Below are 17,964 nucleotides of genomic sequence, written 5' to 3' on the forward strand. Positions count from 1 at the left end.
TGATGGGGCACAGCTGAAGAAGGCACAAGGCTCTCAGGAAAGCCGTCAGCCACAGCTGAAAACAAGGTACTGTGGAGCTTCCATGAGTTCTAGACGCCCCTTCTAATCCCTTGAGAATCACAGTCGGGGTTGGGGGTGGGGGAAATGGAAGCAACTGCAGGATGGTAAACCGTCAGTGCATCCTTGGACAACAGTCCCAACCTTGACTGTACCATGATCCAACTGATCCCTTTAGAACAGAAGAGCTACTTAAATGTGTAGCCCTGGACACCCACTGTTCCTGAGTTAAAGACAAAGCTCTACCAGTTGACCTACAGAGGATCCCCTGCTTATCTCCTCTCATTCCTCCCACCTGTGAGAGTAAGAAAACTCAGGGAAGACAGGCCAGCTCAGACCTGCCTCCTTCCTTCTGAAAAAAATGAGCCACTGCTTCCTCGATGTTTTATCATGGCCCTCTCCACACTGGGTCCCCCTTCCTTACACGCTTGTCTCTCCAGATGGCTGCGAACTTCTTTCAGTTTAGGAACATTGTTGTCTCATCCTGACAGCCCCAAGAATAGAGATGATAAACAAAAGGGTTTGATGGACGGCAGAGTGAATGAAAAAATGAATAAGCATTTTTTTAAACTGTCTGCAAAAAATTTATCTTCTTGTAGGTAAGTCGAGACACATAGTAAAATAAATGAGATAAAGCAGTAAGTGATAAAGATGAGACTAAGAAGTACAGGACAGGGGGGAACTTCTGGACTTGGTTAAAAATGTAAATGGCAAGCCTGTTAGGAAAGTGAGTAGGAATCAGATGTGCACAGGTGTATAAACAGAGATGAGAAGGTTCTGTTTGGGGGAAGCAGTGTCTAGATTCAGGGTGTGCTGAGATCCAGATGCCCAAAGACCTTCAACATCAAACAAAAGATGCTTTTTTTTTGGTCTGGACAACAGAGAGGATCTTACAAAGACAATTAAACTGGTGGCTAAGGTTAGCTGGAACTGGTGTCAGGGAGACCCATCATTTGGCAAAGTTGGTTTACACAGTAGCAGAGGAAATCTTTATCAGCTACCCGTTTTAACCAAACAAAATTTGTACTTGAAAGAATAAAAGAGTTAAGACCACCGCACGAACAAGAATTAACATTCACAGAGAACAAATAGCATCGGAGAGAATTCATGGGTCAGGCAGAAACTTGCAAGTAGAAAGCCTAATTCAAATTCTCTGAGAGATTCAGGAACATTCCGCACCTGTAAGTTAAGAAGAGGTGGTATATCCATCAGGATATAGATGCATTCTTGACAGCTGTGTAAAAAGTCTTAGACTAAAGACGTGGGCCAGGTAAAACAATCAAACAAACATGAATGATGACTGGTGGGGCACCAGAGATTAGCAACAAGGAGGAGCCATTATCTCCACAGCTGAAGGAACAAGGGGAGGAATCTTGTTATTCAAGGCCGGCTCATGCTAACTATGGAGGCCAAGCCAGAGGGAGCTGCAGGAACAGAAGGACACAGACGAGGCTGCAAGGCAGGAGAGGGGGATAAGAAATGTTCTGACTTCATTCCTGCTCTCATTGCAGACATGTACCCATGCCTCCCACTGCGCAAACCAGCACGGAAGTGGAGGGATGCGAGACAGGGAATGGTGGAGAAGGGGACTTGGTGAAACAAAGCTTAAAGACACAAGAAGCTATGGAAAGAGGAAAAATCCAAGAGTGAGGGGCCAGAGGGTCATTGGAAATGAAGAATATCATTGATAAAACTAAAATTTTTAAAAAAATATGGAAGGCAAGGTAGAGAACATTTCATAGGGCAGGAAGGAGACGGAAAATGAGAAACAAGTCAGGAAGCATGGAAGAGGGGTCCCCCAGAGAGAGCTCTTGATTACTAAATGCCAAGGGTATGGGGTACGTGTCTCGGGATCCTCTGGGGAACCTGCAAACAGGAAGAAATGAATCCTGCTCTTCCTTTAGGATTCCACAGCGGGTGTGACAAAAACAATTCCTATTCCCTGAGTCCTTGGAGCAGAAAGGAATCTGGGGCAACCTGTTCCTTTACCGCATCAGAAAAGTAGCTTTTTTGTTTCAAAGGTCTGTGGTGAGACACAATTCCATGACGTTAATCAATTTATTTCAATTGAGAGCGAAACACAAATGAAAGGTCTCCATTTCGGAAAAGGCCATGAAAATGTGAAGACGTTATTATTTCTAAGCTGAGAGGAGAGGCGAGATTCTCTGCCTGGCACATTTCAGAAAGGTTCAATCAGCCAGGGCAGGGGAATAGATTTAAAATAGAAAAGTAATGGGAAAAGGGCTTTCCACGTAACAGAGTCGGTGACTGATGAAAAACCATCCCTCTGGAGCCAGCTCTATTAATACCCATTTCTCCCAGGCAGTTTGGAAAGTTTGAAAACCTACGTAGTTCTCATTTCCTAAAGCTTCTGAGCCTAAATGCAAATTTGTATCTGTACATAGATTTATATATATATATATATATATATATATATGTACACACACACACACATACACATATATACACACACACATAGGTCTCATCCAGTGAAACAGATAGCTACGTATTCAACTTGTAGATCACCATCTTCAAATAGAGATCTAAATTTGGAAAAACATCTGTATGCTGTTTTTCAAAGAAATAAAAAGGAGAATATTGGCCAAAAACCATAATATCCGACTCACTGATTCATTCATTTATGCAACAGGTATATATTGGGTATTCACCTGATCATAAGCCTAAGACCTAATACTTCATGATTCCAGCCCTCTCAAATGAACACTGAGCTAGTTCAGGGAGCAAGCCCTCCTAAGCCAAATTTTGGAGCTGCATTTCAGCAGCGATTTGAGAATCCAAAAGCATAGGCTTCCCAAATGTCTAGAAACTACCCCGAACCCCCTCCCTTTAATTTATCCCCTTACAGTTAGGTGCCCCATGCTCTCTTGTAGGTCAAAAATAACAGGGATGATTTAATGCCTTATGACTGTCCCTTAAATATCTAAATTATGCATAGTCAGATGAAAGCTGCTGTAGTATTTTAATAAAAGCACACTAAATAAGGCAGCTGGTAATAAATCTCTTAATAAAAATGTAGTCAATGGTGCATTTAATTTGATCACAGAGTCCACTTTCAAATAATCCAAAAATTGGATTTTTAAAAAGTAAGATGCAAACACCTCTCTCATGCTGTTCTTAAGAAATGTATTTGCACAATTAGAAGACATCCATGTTAAGAGGCTTTCTTGCATATTTGAATTTGGCTGGAAAGCTTTGTTATTTGTTTTAGTTAAATGAATATACATAATTGTCCAGCCACCCCAGGACATTTATGAAAACAAGATGTTCTGTCCTATCGAGGTTAGCTTTGGAGTGACATTCGAATCACGAGATGCCTCATTAGCTGCCTGGAAAACAGACTTCAATCTTCTGCTTTCCCTTTTCTAATATTAGCTAGCTAACAATTCAATTGCTTCAATAACTCCAGGTGACTCCAATTTCACAGCAAGTTCTTCCAAAGACCAAAGGGAACACTTTAAGTTCCTAAAGGCTTGACACTAAGTGTATTTACATAACTTTGTATGGCTCTAGCTCAGCATCGTGCACCAAGGGGAGGAAGACAAGGAAGGGGGAAAAATTAAAATCTATATATTCATATCTACATAGATGAATCCTGAGTGTTTAAGAATGGCATATATAAATACCAAAATCTGTTTCTGAACATAGAGAAAAGACATTTAAATACACAGAAAGGGACAGAGACCTACAATCTGTTTAAGCAGCTAGGTGATATTTACATTGCCTGTTCTTTGTCATTTAGCCTATAGTTTAAAATGAAGGAAAAAAATCTTATTCTTTTAAATTATCTCCACTATTTCATTTGCTGGAAAGCAGCCAGTTTAATTTCTATCACATGTAGAACACACTGTTTTCCATGAGGAGGACATTTTAAGACTAATGTAAAAGAAAACAAGTTGAGAAGTTAATATAAAACAAAACAATTCACTCAAAAGAGAAAATGGGTCATGTGGATTCTTATGTTAATATTCTAAAATAAATAAAAAAATTAACAAGGGCAGTCATACTCCATTACCACTAAAGATGGTCCCAGAAAATTTATATGGATGTGCCTGCATTTATTTGTACAGACACAGATCCAATTTTCCTTTTGACTATTGGGGAATGTTAATTCCTAGAACACATTTCCTCGATGTCCTCTTTTATATACCAGGTCTTTGGACATGAAATTAGTTCCAGGCAAAGAAATAAAATACTCAAAAAAGGAAAGTGGTTTTATGACCTGACCTTTAATGTTATTTTAAGAGACACCGTCCTGGATCCTTGACTCTGGTGTCCATGAATCTGCAGTTATCCTTTTACCCATCTCTTGAGGTCAAACAGATTTGGATATGGAAAACTTCCAAATCAGAAAAATGATGTGTACATCGACTAAGTTGATGCACTGGGGAAAGGATTGTCCTTTCCTGGAAATCTCGAAGTTAATCGCAATAGGTTGGCTAAAGTAAAATGACATACATATATACATAAACACATAAATATGCATTGATATACATTTCATGCACCTATATACATACATATACACACATACATACATATAGATCTATAAATATATAGTCAACTTTTGGGTTTTGGTGTTTGAATTTGCAGAGTCTGTCTTACATTACCTAAACTATTACTGCAGCTTGGGAAAAACCTGAAATGTGAAAACTGACACTGCCTTATTTTATTTTGAGTAGGGGAAATTTTGGTGTATCTTCCAGAATGGGGAAAGGAGCCCCTCCATGTCAGCCCAGACTCTTTGGGGAACATTAACATCTTGAGATTTCTAGCAAATTAACGGCCCAGGTAACAAAACGCAAGGAACTCTGGCCAGTCGCTTACTCACTCGGTTGGATCTGGCCACTTCTCCATGTATTCCCACCACAGTAAATGGAGCATAAGCCATTTGAGTAATGAGTCAGAAAACGTTTAGCAGCCTCAGTGCAACAGCCAACGTGATGCTTAAGATACATTTCAGAGGTATTAGGATAGTGTTTTCTTTTCTGCTCTAGGCAGACCATCTCTCTCATTGGTGATGAACAAAATTCTTCCCTTCTTCCCAGGAGACAGAAGCTGGATCATCTGCTATCTCAAGATTCATTCCAGGCCTAAGATGTAAAATTTCAAGCAAAAACAATTGTAAAAGGCAAAGGCAATGTATCATGGTGTGCCCTAAGCAAAATGTGTATTGTGAAATGCCGTCTGATGAATTCAATGGTCACTTCACTGACAACCTCCCCCCTCAAGCGTTACACATCCTTGCTAAAAAGACAATGCTTAAAGCAAAAAAAAAAAAAAAAAAAAAAAAAAGAAGAAGAAGAATTTTAGAATTCAATGGAATTAATGTATCATCACATTTCTTTTTTAATTCCCATGCCTACATTATCACAATAGAAATTACCATTAGGCTTTGAGTTTTAATCACAGTTAACACTGTTAGCTGATTTTAACTTATTTCTTTCCCACTTCTGTTTTAACACTGAATGCTATTTTATCCTTCTGGTTAATCTCAAATGTCCTTTTTCACCATCCAGTGGTAGCACAAAGCCAACCACACAATAGTTGTATGTTGCAGAATGACATCGTGAAGGTAGTATAAAATAATGCACAAGATTCCTGGTTTGAAGATTAAAAGCCCTGAATTTGGGGCACCCAGGTGGCTCAGTGGGTTAAAGCCTCTGCCTTTGGCCCAGGTCATGATCCGAGGGTCCTGGAATCGAGCCCCACATTGGGCTCTCTCTCTCTCTGCCTGCCTCTCTTTCTACTTGTGATCTCTGTCAAATTGATGAATAAAATCTTTAAAAAAAAAAAAAAAGCCCTGAATTTGAGTACTGTCTTGGCAATTTACTGCCTCCCAAGCTCAGGCAAGTCACTTCGTCAGTGCAGTAAGTTTCTTCTGCTATAGGGTCCATCTCACATGACAGTTCCCACCAGCCAGTTGAAGGTGTCTGCAGTGTGGACAGGATGCTGAGAGATGGAGTGCCACGCTTGATGAGTGATGACAGCCATGGGTGTACTACAGGGGAGTCGCATCAATTGTGCCTTCTATTTGCCATTCATTGAGTAGAACACTGCTGCTCACTTGTGCATACAAATCGCTGGGCATTGTTCTTTAATGCGGATTCAGACTCAGTGAGTCTGGGGTGGCTGGCTGAAATGACACATTCCTAACAGGATCCCAGGTAATGCTGATGCTCCTGAATCAGGAACACAAGAAGCAGGGTAAGGTCCCTTGCAGCTCCTGCTGAATACACACACACACTCTCTTCCTACTTTATGTATGTGAAAAGGAGCTTACCATACGCTACGAACAGTGATAAGCACATTAAATACGTGATCACCCTGATTTCTCAACCACCTCCCCTAGCTCCCCACCCCAAAAGGTAGCTAGCTCAAGGGAAGGAAATGAAGATTTAAAAAGGGTAATGAATTTGCCTACCTTTGCAAAGCTGATAGGCAGTATAGGTGAGATTTGAACCCAGGGCAACTAACTTGATGAGCACCCTTGTTCTTGGCCTTTAATATACATTGTCTCAATATCATCGCAACACTGGATTGCTTGCTTAGTGCCAGCCACTAGCCTGTTTCATACATATTATCTCTTCCTCTTTTCTTAACAATCCTAGGAGATGGGTAATATCATTATTTTTATTTTACAGATAACAAAATTAATTAACCTTCCTTCAACGGCATCAAACTCAGTGAAGCTATAGCAATTCCTATTTAAGTAAAAGATTAGATCAATAAAATACTGATAATGAACTAAACACAAGGAACAGTATGCTAATGAAAAGAAAATTTAGCAGCATGTATATTCATCAGGCTAAAAAAATGCATATGGCTATCAGTGAATGTATAGAAAATATGCTCTTATAAATTCATACCCTGTGAATGCATTTTTGACAGCTGAGTCCAAATGCCTCTGTACAGGTTAGCTTTGAGTTTATCAGGGTCCAAATGATCAATGGTCTCAAACAAAACCCATTGGTGGGATTTACAGTTGGAGACGTAGCAAAGATTCATTTCTTATCACCCTCTTTTGCTACCTAAAAGATTCTTCTTTATTAACAAGCTAATGAAATAAGATTGTATCAGTAAATTTCCCTGGAGATGAGACTCCGGTACAAGCAGTCGACAAGGATGCCGTGCTATGCGTGCTTAAGAAGACCAAACACCATAGACACATGAGCACAGGATTTTCGCATTATTCTGTTTAAGGACAAGTTTAAAACCTAAAGGTTTAAAGCATTATCCTGAACCTTGGCTGCGGGCTGCACTTTGGAATCAAGTGTGTGGAGGGGACATAAAAATTAGTAAATAAATACATGCACGCATATGTACATACATACATACAGATGTCTAGATCGCAGCCCCAGAAATTTGGATCTAATTGGGCTGAGGTCCAACCTAGGGATCAGGATATTTTAAAGCTTCTTGGTTTTTCTACTGTATAACCTAGATTGAGAATGACTTGATTAAAGCAATGCCTGTACTGTGGCAGGAGGAGGGGGAAGGTGGTGAGTGCAAACAGCTGTCAAAGAAATGAATGTCTAATTGGCAAATGTCATCCGTAGAGCAGACTGTGCAGGCACTCAGATAGTGGGAGTCTTTCTCTCCTGAAGGTATACTTAAATTTCATAAGCAGGTATATTGTAACAGAAAAGAACCTTATAAAACATTTGCTAGTCTTTATGACCACAATTATTTTCTCCCCTTACCAGAATAGTTTCCATTAGAGGGCAGTCTCTTCTTGGGAAGAAATGAATGGAGACACTTAACCTTCTTACCTAACCAAAGTTTAAAATACTGGCGGAGACTGTAACTCTTGCGTGAATTTCCTTCAAGACAATTTCCAGGAGATGAAGTATGTGGGGCGAAAAAAATTTGTATTGTATGTCAAGATACTGTCAAATTAAATATTTATATCTGTCTGCAAAAAGTAAAAGGATAAAAGCTTCCCCAAAAGATAAATATGCACATGCATAGAAGGCCTTGCGGTGTACAAACATAATAATAACAACAAATAAAAGTAACATTTATTATATGCTTACTCTGTGTCAGATTCCTATGCTATGGATTTTAACATTTGATTTGATTCTCAAAACAATTCTATATTTTATACATAAGATAACTGAAGATGCAAATTGTTAAAAGAAATTTGTCCAAGACCATACATCGAATAACTGGCCAAGCCAACTTTTGAACAACAAAGCGAAAGTTTTGTCACCACCAATACTCCTTTACTGTGTCAGAAGCAACAGGGCCCTTGTGATCAGGAGACCATGTAACTTAGAACACATCAGCATAAGAAAGCATGAACCTCTTCATATTACGCTATCAACGAAACTGAAGGAAAGGTAATTTCGGCAAAGTGAGACATTCCTTGTTTTCTTTACTATTCCGTATTTTAAGAATTTTCACAAGCTGCTTATGGTTCCCCTCATTTTCTTATGCAACTCCTCTCAACCCCATTAAGAATGAATTTGGCATTCCTACGGCTATGTCTTCAGTCACTGTACAGAACCTTGAACTAGCTGGTCACAATTCCTCAGAGACTTATCTCCTAGATCAGGGGTTGGCAAACGTTTTCTGGAAAGGGCCAGATAGTAAATATTTCAGGCTCTGGAGGCCCTACAGTCTCTACTACAACCACTGAACTCTGCTGGTGTAGCATGAAAGCAGCCAGAGATGACATGATGATGTCGATGATAGATGAGCCGAACAAAAGGGCAGGGCTGTGTTCCAGTAGAACTTTATTTATGGTCACTGAAACTATCATTTTCATGTGTCACAAATTCTTCTTCTTCTTTTGATTTTTTTTCAACCATTCAAAAATGTGAGAACCATCCTTAGCCCATGAGCCACACAAAAATAGGCAGCAAGCTGGATTCGGCTGATGAGCTGTCATTTTCCAACCTCTGTCCTAGATGATAAGATGTCCTATGTTAAAGGCATTGGCCGTGATGCAAAGTTGTCATCATGTTCAAAAATGACAATAGCTCCATGCTTAAAAAGCAAAAGTATCCCCAGTTACTGGCTTGTCAGAATCACTTGCCTTCCCTAAAACCCCCTTTAATATTAACCACAGATTCTCTCTGTACCAAAAGTATCCCAGTTAAATCACCAGCCCTCTAATAACCGACAACGGCAAATAACGTTAACTTTAAAAATGTTCATCATACACAACTACAATGTATTCCCTCTTACAAACACTTCTTGAGAAAGGATTCTAGAATTTGGAAACTGAAAGGGATTTTAAAGATCTCAAAAGGCATTCTTCAGAGTTTTCAGGTGCCTTACAAATATCTACGGAAACAACCCCACAAAATGCCCCTAGGTAAGAAATCTACTATATGGCACAACATGATGGATGGGCTTAGAGGGTAGATGCTAAATGAAATAAGTCAAATGGAGAAAGACAAGTATCATGTAATTCTACTTGTATGTGAAATCTAAAAAATAAAATAAAAAGCAAACACATGAAAAACAGAAAGACCCATAAATACAGAGAACAAACTGATGGTTACCAGTTGGCCGGGGGGGTGGGGGGGTTGCGGTGGTGGACAAAATCGGTGAAGGGGAGCTGGAACTACAAGCTTCCAGTTAAAGAATGAAGAAGTCATGGGACTACAGTTTAGGGAATATAGTCAATGGTAGTGTAATAGCATTGTATGGTGACAGATGGTAGCTACACTTGTGGTGAGAATAGCATAATGTATACAGTTGTTCAACTACTATGTTGTATGTCTGAAACTAATATCACAGTGTGTCAACTATTCTTCAGTAGAATGGAAGGAAGGAAGGTAAAGAAAATCTAGCCAAGGTGTACCATAGACAGTTCCCAACAGCTCATGAGAACTGCTTGTTGAACTTCTGGTGTTTTGTGAGCCAGCTGACATCAGGTTGATAATCCAAAATTGTCCAAGGTGGGAGGTTTTATACCACAGAAATCCCCAAATCTGCCAATTTTGCATATCAAGAATGTTTTTTTCTTTCACTCTGAGACCCAGTTGTTAAACATTTATCAGCATACCTCTTCCCACAAAGAGGCTCCTCTTAGGTCTGTTTTATACACACACTCTTCTCTCACTCACCCACTAATGAAAGTTGAGTCCAAAGAAAAATAGGGATGGCTCCAAGCCATAAACAAGTGGATAAGGAATCAATCACTGTTCTGTTAGCATCCTTAAATTACTGTTCCCTCCATAATCCCAAATGTGCTCTCATTTTATATTAAATATGGTCCACTGGAGAAAGAAGAATTTAAACATTTACCCTACCAAAAATGTATTGAAACCTATTACCTCTCTAATTATATATGTTCTTCTAGCTTGGATAAAAAAAGAGAGAGAGAGAGAGAGAGAGAAGAAATGAGAAGGGACCACACTCCATTATACAACTGTGATTCCAAAGGTGACATTTCCACTTCTCCATAAATGCTAGCTAATTACCCACCAAGCTCCAGCCCATTTCCTTATTTCCTTCCTTTTGCTATTGCAGAATGAAGATCCTTCCGTGTGATACCTAGCAATGCTCTAATGCTCCTGTACTGTCTGTGTTTGTTTTGAGGCAGGAGGTTCTCTGATTATTCCTGGTTCCCGGTCTCACTCCACCAAACTACATGAGCCCATAAACCTAATCTAAACAAATCATTTTGAATTTACTTTTTCTACATTTCCTGCCTTCATCTTAGTTTTGCTTCACTTCGGGCATCAACAGAACCGTTTTAGTACAACCCTTTCCCTTTAACTGTACAAGATTAGAAAATAAAAAAGAACATTTACAACTGCTACTTGAGCTGGAATATCTAAAAGGGGATTATATCCCTATTTGTCAGCAAATATGAAAACAGTTCATATAAGAGTAAGCTGAAGCTGAGTGGTCTCTACCTAATTCTGAAATGCATTTCTCTCCAAGGTTTAGAAAAGAGTACCCAGGACTCAAATGTTCCTGAAATTTTGCAACAACAGATTCATGCATAATCAGAAATGTACAGACTTTAATAAATCTACCTCTCCAATCTTCAGAAAGCAATTTTTGGAGCCAGACACAGATGTATTTTGTAAGAGTTCGATTGAAACTCTTTACATTATATAACCATGGCAAAATAACCTGGGGTTATTCATACACGGTTTTAATTATTTATCTATGGGCTCACATGGTGTTATTTTTCATTCAGATCCATAGCTAGGTACACATTCTGCAGCAAAATATTTAAATGAAATTCTGGGACTCACAAAATCTTGTAGGCAAGGCAAGAAAGATCTATCAGTAGTCTGTGAATTGACATCACGTACTTACAAATGAAACCAGCCTTGGTACTCAAATGCACATCTCAACCTAAAATTAATACTTCAATACATAAATTCTAACTCCAGTTGATTTTCAAGAAAAACCTTCCAGAAACCTATTTTCTCTTCTTCAATTGGTTCATAAGTAATGGAGCAGAATCAATTACCTAGAGCCCTTTCATTGTCTATAAAAATATTTCCCAATAAGGGTCCTGTGGAACACGATTGTGCGAGATATCACCATTGTTTTACTACTTTTTTTTTTTTTTAAGTTCCAAATTTGAGTAAGTCTGGGAGATGCTGGGTTTAACCAGCTTTCTTGGAGAGAGCTAGGACCCTTCCTATGCTAATATTCTTTGGGATTCAACAAGGAGGGCATTATAAGGGACGGAGTTTTCATGCATTTTAAATCAAATTTTAAACCTTCTTCCTATGGGGTCCTTCAAGAAACAAGTGTCCCATGAGACACACTTTGAAGAATGCTGGTTCAAAAGACACAGCTGGGGTTTAAACATGAGTGTCAAAATGGGAGCACAAGAGAGCAGAGAATCATCTGAGGTTCCTCTGCTGTGAGCACACCAGCAGCAGTAAGATGACCCAAGAGAGCCTGCTGAGTTCTTCCACACCCATTTCCAGATCCTATCAAGAGGAGGAAGCACCCTAAGGGGGTCAGGATGGTAGATCGGCAATCCCATAAGATAAACTCGCCCCAGTCTGCTTGCTAGTTCCCATGACTTACCATTTACTCATCCCAAAGGTCAGATGTGTTCTAATCCATCCAACTTCAAACTTGAGAATTTTAAAAACAGACTGAACTTCACGTGCAGCTAAGGCAAGTCTGCTGGAGGCGAAGGAATGCTAACATCCTGCCGTAGATGACAAATCTAGAGAAACGCCTTCCTTCCATCTAAGCTCAATACAAGAAAAGTAATTACCTGATATTCATTGGGATAAAGAAAGGGGTTTGCAGAAATGTTTTGTTTTGTCCCTAGAGACCAGAAGTAAAACCACAAGCCCTTAGAGGCCACGAAGTTCGTCTTTTTCATTTCACAAATGGGAAAATGGAGGCTCAAGGTATTTCATGGTTTGATCGAGGTCAAGCAACAACACATAAGCTAGTGGCAGATTTGGGAGTGCTACTCAGATCTCTTGACTAATGGGTCCATTCAGCTAAAGGATGTAGCTGACAAACCATGTGATTATCTCTGTCTCTATTTCTTGCTCCTTTATGAAAAGGCTTAGCCACCATTTATTGAGCTTCTGATCAATGCAGGCGTGGTATTAAAGCATTTATAAATATTCTCTCATTTTATCATCTGACCGTGGTAATGTTGTCAGTTTTATCCTTATTGTACAGCTATCACACGGAGAAGTGCCATGCCATGTCCAACACCACATAGCTCGCCAGGTATAGAATGTCTACAGGGAGGCAAGTCTGCTTAACTTCAAAACTCATACACTTTCCTCAACTTTCTCTTTTTTCCCATTCCACCCTTCTGCCACTCCCTCTCCTTCCAATTTCCATTTAAAAGCAGCTGTGATAAAGGAGTAAATGCACCCGAATGTTTACAGCAGCAATGTCCAAATAGCCAAACTATGGAAAGAACCTAGATGTCCATCAACAGATGAATGGATAAAGAAGATGCAGTATATTTATACAATGGAATACTATGCAGCCATCAAAAGAAACAAAATCTTGCCATTTGCAATGATGTGGATGGAACAAGAGGGTATTATGCTAATGGAAATAAGTCAGCCAGAGAAAGACAATTATCATATGATCTCTCTGATATAAGGAATTTGAGAGGCAGGGTAGGGGGTTGTGGGGGAGAAAATGAAACAAGATGGAAGTGGGGGAGACAAACCATAAGAGGCTCTTCATCTTAGGAAACAAACTGAGGGTTGCTGGGGGTTGGAGGGGAGGGATAGAGTGGCTGGGTGGTAGACATTGGGGAGGGTATGTGCTATGGTGAATGCTGTGAATTGTGTAAGACTGCTGATTCACAGAACTGTACCCCTGAAGCAAATAATACATTATATGTTAATTAAAAAAAAAAATCAAAGGTCAGCTGCCCATAACTTAACTCAAATGTTCTTTCTTCCTTGCTTTTAGAGATGTATTACTATCTTCCATCATCCACGTAGACCAAAAAGGATTTAGACTGAGATGAGTATGCATAAAATAATCTGTGTCATTACCAATCAGGCACTCTGGAGGGGTCATTCTCTTTGCCCTTATGAAAGCTGAAGCTGGTCATAGTTTCTTTTCCCCGCATATCTACTAAAGATCAACTGATACAGAATGGATGAAGGTGCTAATAATTTACTGCTGATTTCTTTAAAACATGTGTCATCAATAAAGGAGGTATACAGTCAAATGACTTTAGAGAAAATACACCCTTAAATTTTTCAGATAGGGGCACACAGATCATTTGCATCTGAATCCCTTGAAGCTGAAGCTTCCTGACCCCAACCAGCCTAAAGAAGTCAGAATCTCTGGGAAGGGATCCAGGACTCTGCATTTGAACTAGCTCCCCTGGTGATTATAATTTACACCAAAGTCAACCTAACCTAAGAAGTGACTTCTAAGTGTGTGGCTTATGGGACTCATATGTTTCCCAAGTTTTCCTCAAGAAACCAGGGCCCAGCTGCAGGAAGAATTGTTCATAAATATAATGATGACATCACATACTGGAGACAATGTCTGTGTGAGGCCAGTAAAGAATGATGAAAACATTCTCCTGGAAGAGGCTACTGTCTGGGGGTGGGGGAGGGAGCGGGGCGGAGGGGGGCGGGAGGGGGGAGATATGCCTGGCAGGTGACTTGAAGACATCGGGAAGAGTGCTAGGAATCATGATTATCTTTCTTGGTGCTAATTTTAAACTCAACAAAAGTCAACAAGAAACTATTTGAATATCGTTTTAACCTTTTTTTTTTTTTTCATAGAAAACCTAATACGGGCAAGCATAAAGGAACACATTCAAATGATGCAAAGCATTTCTAGTAAAAAAAAAAAATGAGTCTTCCTCTCATCAAGTCTTTCTAGGGATGACCACTGTTTTCTGCATTTCCAAAACACGCTTAGCAGAGTAGCACATATATTTGTGTATTCTATTCTGGGGAAGCCCATTATACCCTCAGTTCGGTATCATTTCCACCTCAATAATATATCTTGGAGGCCATTCTTCACATAACATATACATTACACAATTCCTTTTAACAGTATCACAGCTTTACGTTAGATAGATAAACCATAGATCTTGATAGGTTCACTTTTGATAGATATTATGTTTCTTCCATTTCTTGAATGATACTACCATGAGCACTCTTATTCATATGTCTTTGCCCACCTGTGAAGACTTATCTTCAGGATACATTTTCAGAAGCAAAATTGCAAGGGCAAAAGATACACGCGTTTTTTATTTGAGATGTTGCCAAATTTTCCCTCCAAAGAGGTTGCAGCAATTTACACTTCTATTAATAGTACATGATACTGCTTTTTCCCCCACACTCTCACCAATACAGTGTATTTCTGATTGTAATTTAATTTGCCACTGAGACTTTTTACTGGGGAAAGTGCTGACCAGATAACATGAATAGAATTTGGCAGCTATATTTCTCCTGGAGAATGAACACATTGGCATTCTAATTTATCATCTACTTATGAGTTAGGTAAGGATGAGTCAGTGGCCTCGACCCTCCTCAACTCTGGATAAATGCATAAACTTAAGTTTCTGGACTTGCACACCAGGTAAATAGTGATGCACCAAGAAACTACACATCTACAAGGCTACTGAAAGGAGTCTTCTATTAGTTTGTTCTTTGAAAATTTGGAAATAAATCACAAAAATGGGATATTTCTTCTAATCAATTACTATGATTTAAGTAAATTGAAAACATTTTCTAAGCAACTAGGAACAAATTTTCCCTGCTGAAGTCTGTAAAAGGGGAAGTACTCTGTTGGGTGTTTTGGACCAAACCTCCTTAACAGGTAACAATCTAGTTTAAACAAAATCTACCTTCAGACTCAATGCTGTGCTTTATGGGTTCAAAGTTAATCAAAATTTATACTACCAAGGCACCTGAGTGGCTCAGTTGGTTAAACATCTGATTCTTGATTTCAGCTCAGGTCATGGTCTCAGAGTGGTAGGACTGAGCCCCGCACTGAGCTCCATGCTGGGCAAGATTCTTTCTCTCCCTCTGCCCCTCCCCTCACTACTCCCACTCTCCCTCTTGAAAAAAAAAAATAAAAATAAAATAAAATAAAAATCATACTATCAAGGTTATCACTATTGTCACAACAGAAAATCAGAAGCTCTCTTAACCCATCATCTCTACATTCCACCTTCAGGGAATAACAAACAACATGCTGTTTCTTCCAGTAATTCTCTGGATGTTATTGATTTATTATTTTTCATTGAGTCTATGCACTTAGGAGGAAACAGGATGTAATATATATGCACTTTCAGAAAACTGCTTTAATGTTGTAAATAATATCCCAAACCTTTAATGAGCCTTTCAGAGGCATCTTCTTTGCAATACAGAATTACTTAAGCACTGGAAATCCAATCTACAAATATTTATTTTGCAACTTCTATGCATATGCCTTTTTTTTTTTTAATCCCATAAGTAAAATAGACCCCTCTGGAAAAATATATTAATTCAATACATATTTGCTGAGCATTCACTATATGCCAGGCAGTGAGCCGGGACCATAGCTCCCAAAGGAAATAAGGCAAAGACCCTGCCCTCCAGTTATGAAGAGCCAGATGGAAGATACAGCCAAGTTCACAGATGGCTAAGAAGGTAGGATGCAGTAGGATCGGAGAATGAAGGCTCCTAATCAAGCCTTGAGGGAATGAGGGAAGGCTTCCAGGAGGAGGCAATCTAATATGACTTCTAGTTAGGATTCAGCCAAGGGAAAGAATGAGCAGAATCAGGGAAATACTATCGCTTAATCATATAAACTCCACGAAAGTCAACAATGGAACAGTACCCGTATGAAATATCATGAGCTAGTGTTAGAATATGTGCAGGTTTCATGATATAAAATAAATGTCTAAAAAGTTTTCTGAAAGTCTAAGCCCCCCAAAAAGAATATAAGAAAGCTGACACCACACACTCACCCAAACTAAAGCATATTTTTCCATTACAAATACCATATATTTTCACCAACTCTGGGAAAAACCAAATGGACATTTTATGAACTCTAGAAGAATTTGTTCCCTAATTCCCTCCTTATGCTCCCCCCCCCAAACTGCAGCATGAACCTCTGGTTTTGAGTACCACCTTCTCTTCACTTAAAACTTTCAAAACCTAATTGGAGATAGCTATAGAGGAAGAAGATGGGCTTGATGGACTTAGACGTGTTTTCCTTATTGGTGTTTAGGTTATTTTGACAGCAAGCAGGACTAAAATCAGAACTGGTTCCAAGCAAACTCCCCAGAGATTATCAGCAAGGAAGAACAGCCACTGAGCTCTACAAATCTACTTGCAACAAACTCTTACATGTGCATAAGAACCACTATATGAAGTTTAATCCTAACAGGAAAACAATTCAGAACTCAGGTACACTCACTTGGGCCTCCCCATGTCATGGAGGACTAACATTAGTAGCTCTTCAATGTGCTATGCTAGGAAGCAAGATCAAAATGGCAAGCAGGGAGCACCGGGGTGGCTCAGTGGGTTAAGCCTCTGCCTTTGGCTCGGGTCATGATTTCAGGGTCCTGGGATCGAGCCCCACATCCGGCTCTCTGCTGGCAGGGAGCCTGCCCCCCACCCCCGCCTGCCTCTCTGCCTACTTGTGATCTCTGTCTGTCAAATAAACAAATAAAATCTTCAAAATGGCAAGCAGGAAAAGAAAAGGAGCCTTCTGAGATTCCTTCTTTAGTTTGTTCATTCAAATACAATGCAGAAGAGTACTTTCCATAAAGAAATTACTCAATTTAGAACACTCTCACTTGTGCTGTTTGGAGAAGAACTGCTTGACTCTGTCTAAGAATGGACATTTCCAAGGGCCCCAAATGATGGGACATTGGGAAAAGACAGAGTTTGGGGGCCATTAGAGAGCAGGAACATTGACTGCTACCATACTGAAGTGACTTAAGAGGAATCAATTTGAGTTGCTACAGTCTTTCTGGTTACATGGTCTACGTGCCAATCTGAACAGCTTCTAATGTGCTCTTTTCAAAATTTAAGGGGAAAAAGAGGAAAGGAAAATTAGATTTCAAATCTGCCCTTTAATGAAAGACTATTAAAATGATTTATCTTAACCAAGTGACCTTCAAATTAGGAGCTGTATGCATTCTTATAACATTCTGAACTCTACATATCAAAATTAGATAGAAAAATATTTTTATACATATAAAAATACACTTAATTTTGTATATCTTATAGATATACCATGTATTTGTGACACAATAGTCTATTGAGATGCAAAGCAATGCAAAAAAATGCATATATATAAAATCTATTAGTCACAAATTAGGTATGGCTACATGTAACACTACACACACACACACACACACACACCTGCAAAATAACAGTGACTTAGGCAGACATGGTTTTATTCTCCCACATGAGTCTGGGGAACTAGTCTAATCACTAGCTCTGCAGC

The 17,964-nt window shown here is 39.3% G+C and overlaps 1 protein-coding gene across 13 annotated transcripts in view; it reads right to left on the reverse strand.

Annotated features, from left to right (window-relative positions):
• The window catches only part of FHIT (fragile histidine triad diadenosine triphosphatase), a 1,430,768-nt gene that overhangs the window by 813,856 nt on the left and 598,948 nt on the right, over positions 1-17,964 (reverse strand). For 2 of the 13 annotated variants that reach the window (XM_059161361.1, XM_059161360.1), the window contains exon 1: positions 4,904-5,093. The exons of the other annotated variants lie outside the window; for them this stretch is intronic. In XM_059161361.1, the coding sequence (XP_059017344.1) occupies positions 4,904-5,087 (184 nt within the window). In that variant the 5' untranslated portion in view covers positions 5,088-5,093. Of the gene's footprint in view, positions 1-4,903; positions 5,094-17,964 lie in introns of those variants that run through there. 13 annotated transcript variants of the gene reach the window in all.

This window comes from Mustela lutreola, chromosome 2 (genome assembly GCF_030435805.1).
Source record: "Mustela lutreola isolate mMusLut2 chromosome 2, mMusLut2.pri, whole genome shotgun sequence".
NCBI lineage: Eukaryota > Metazoa > Chordata > Mammalia > Carnivora > Mustelidae > Mustela > Mustela lutreola.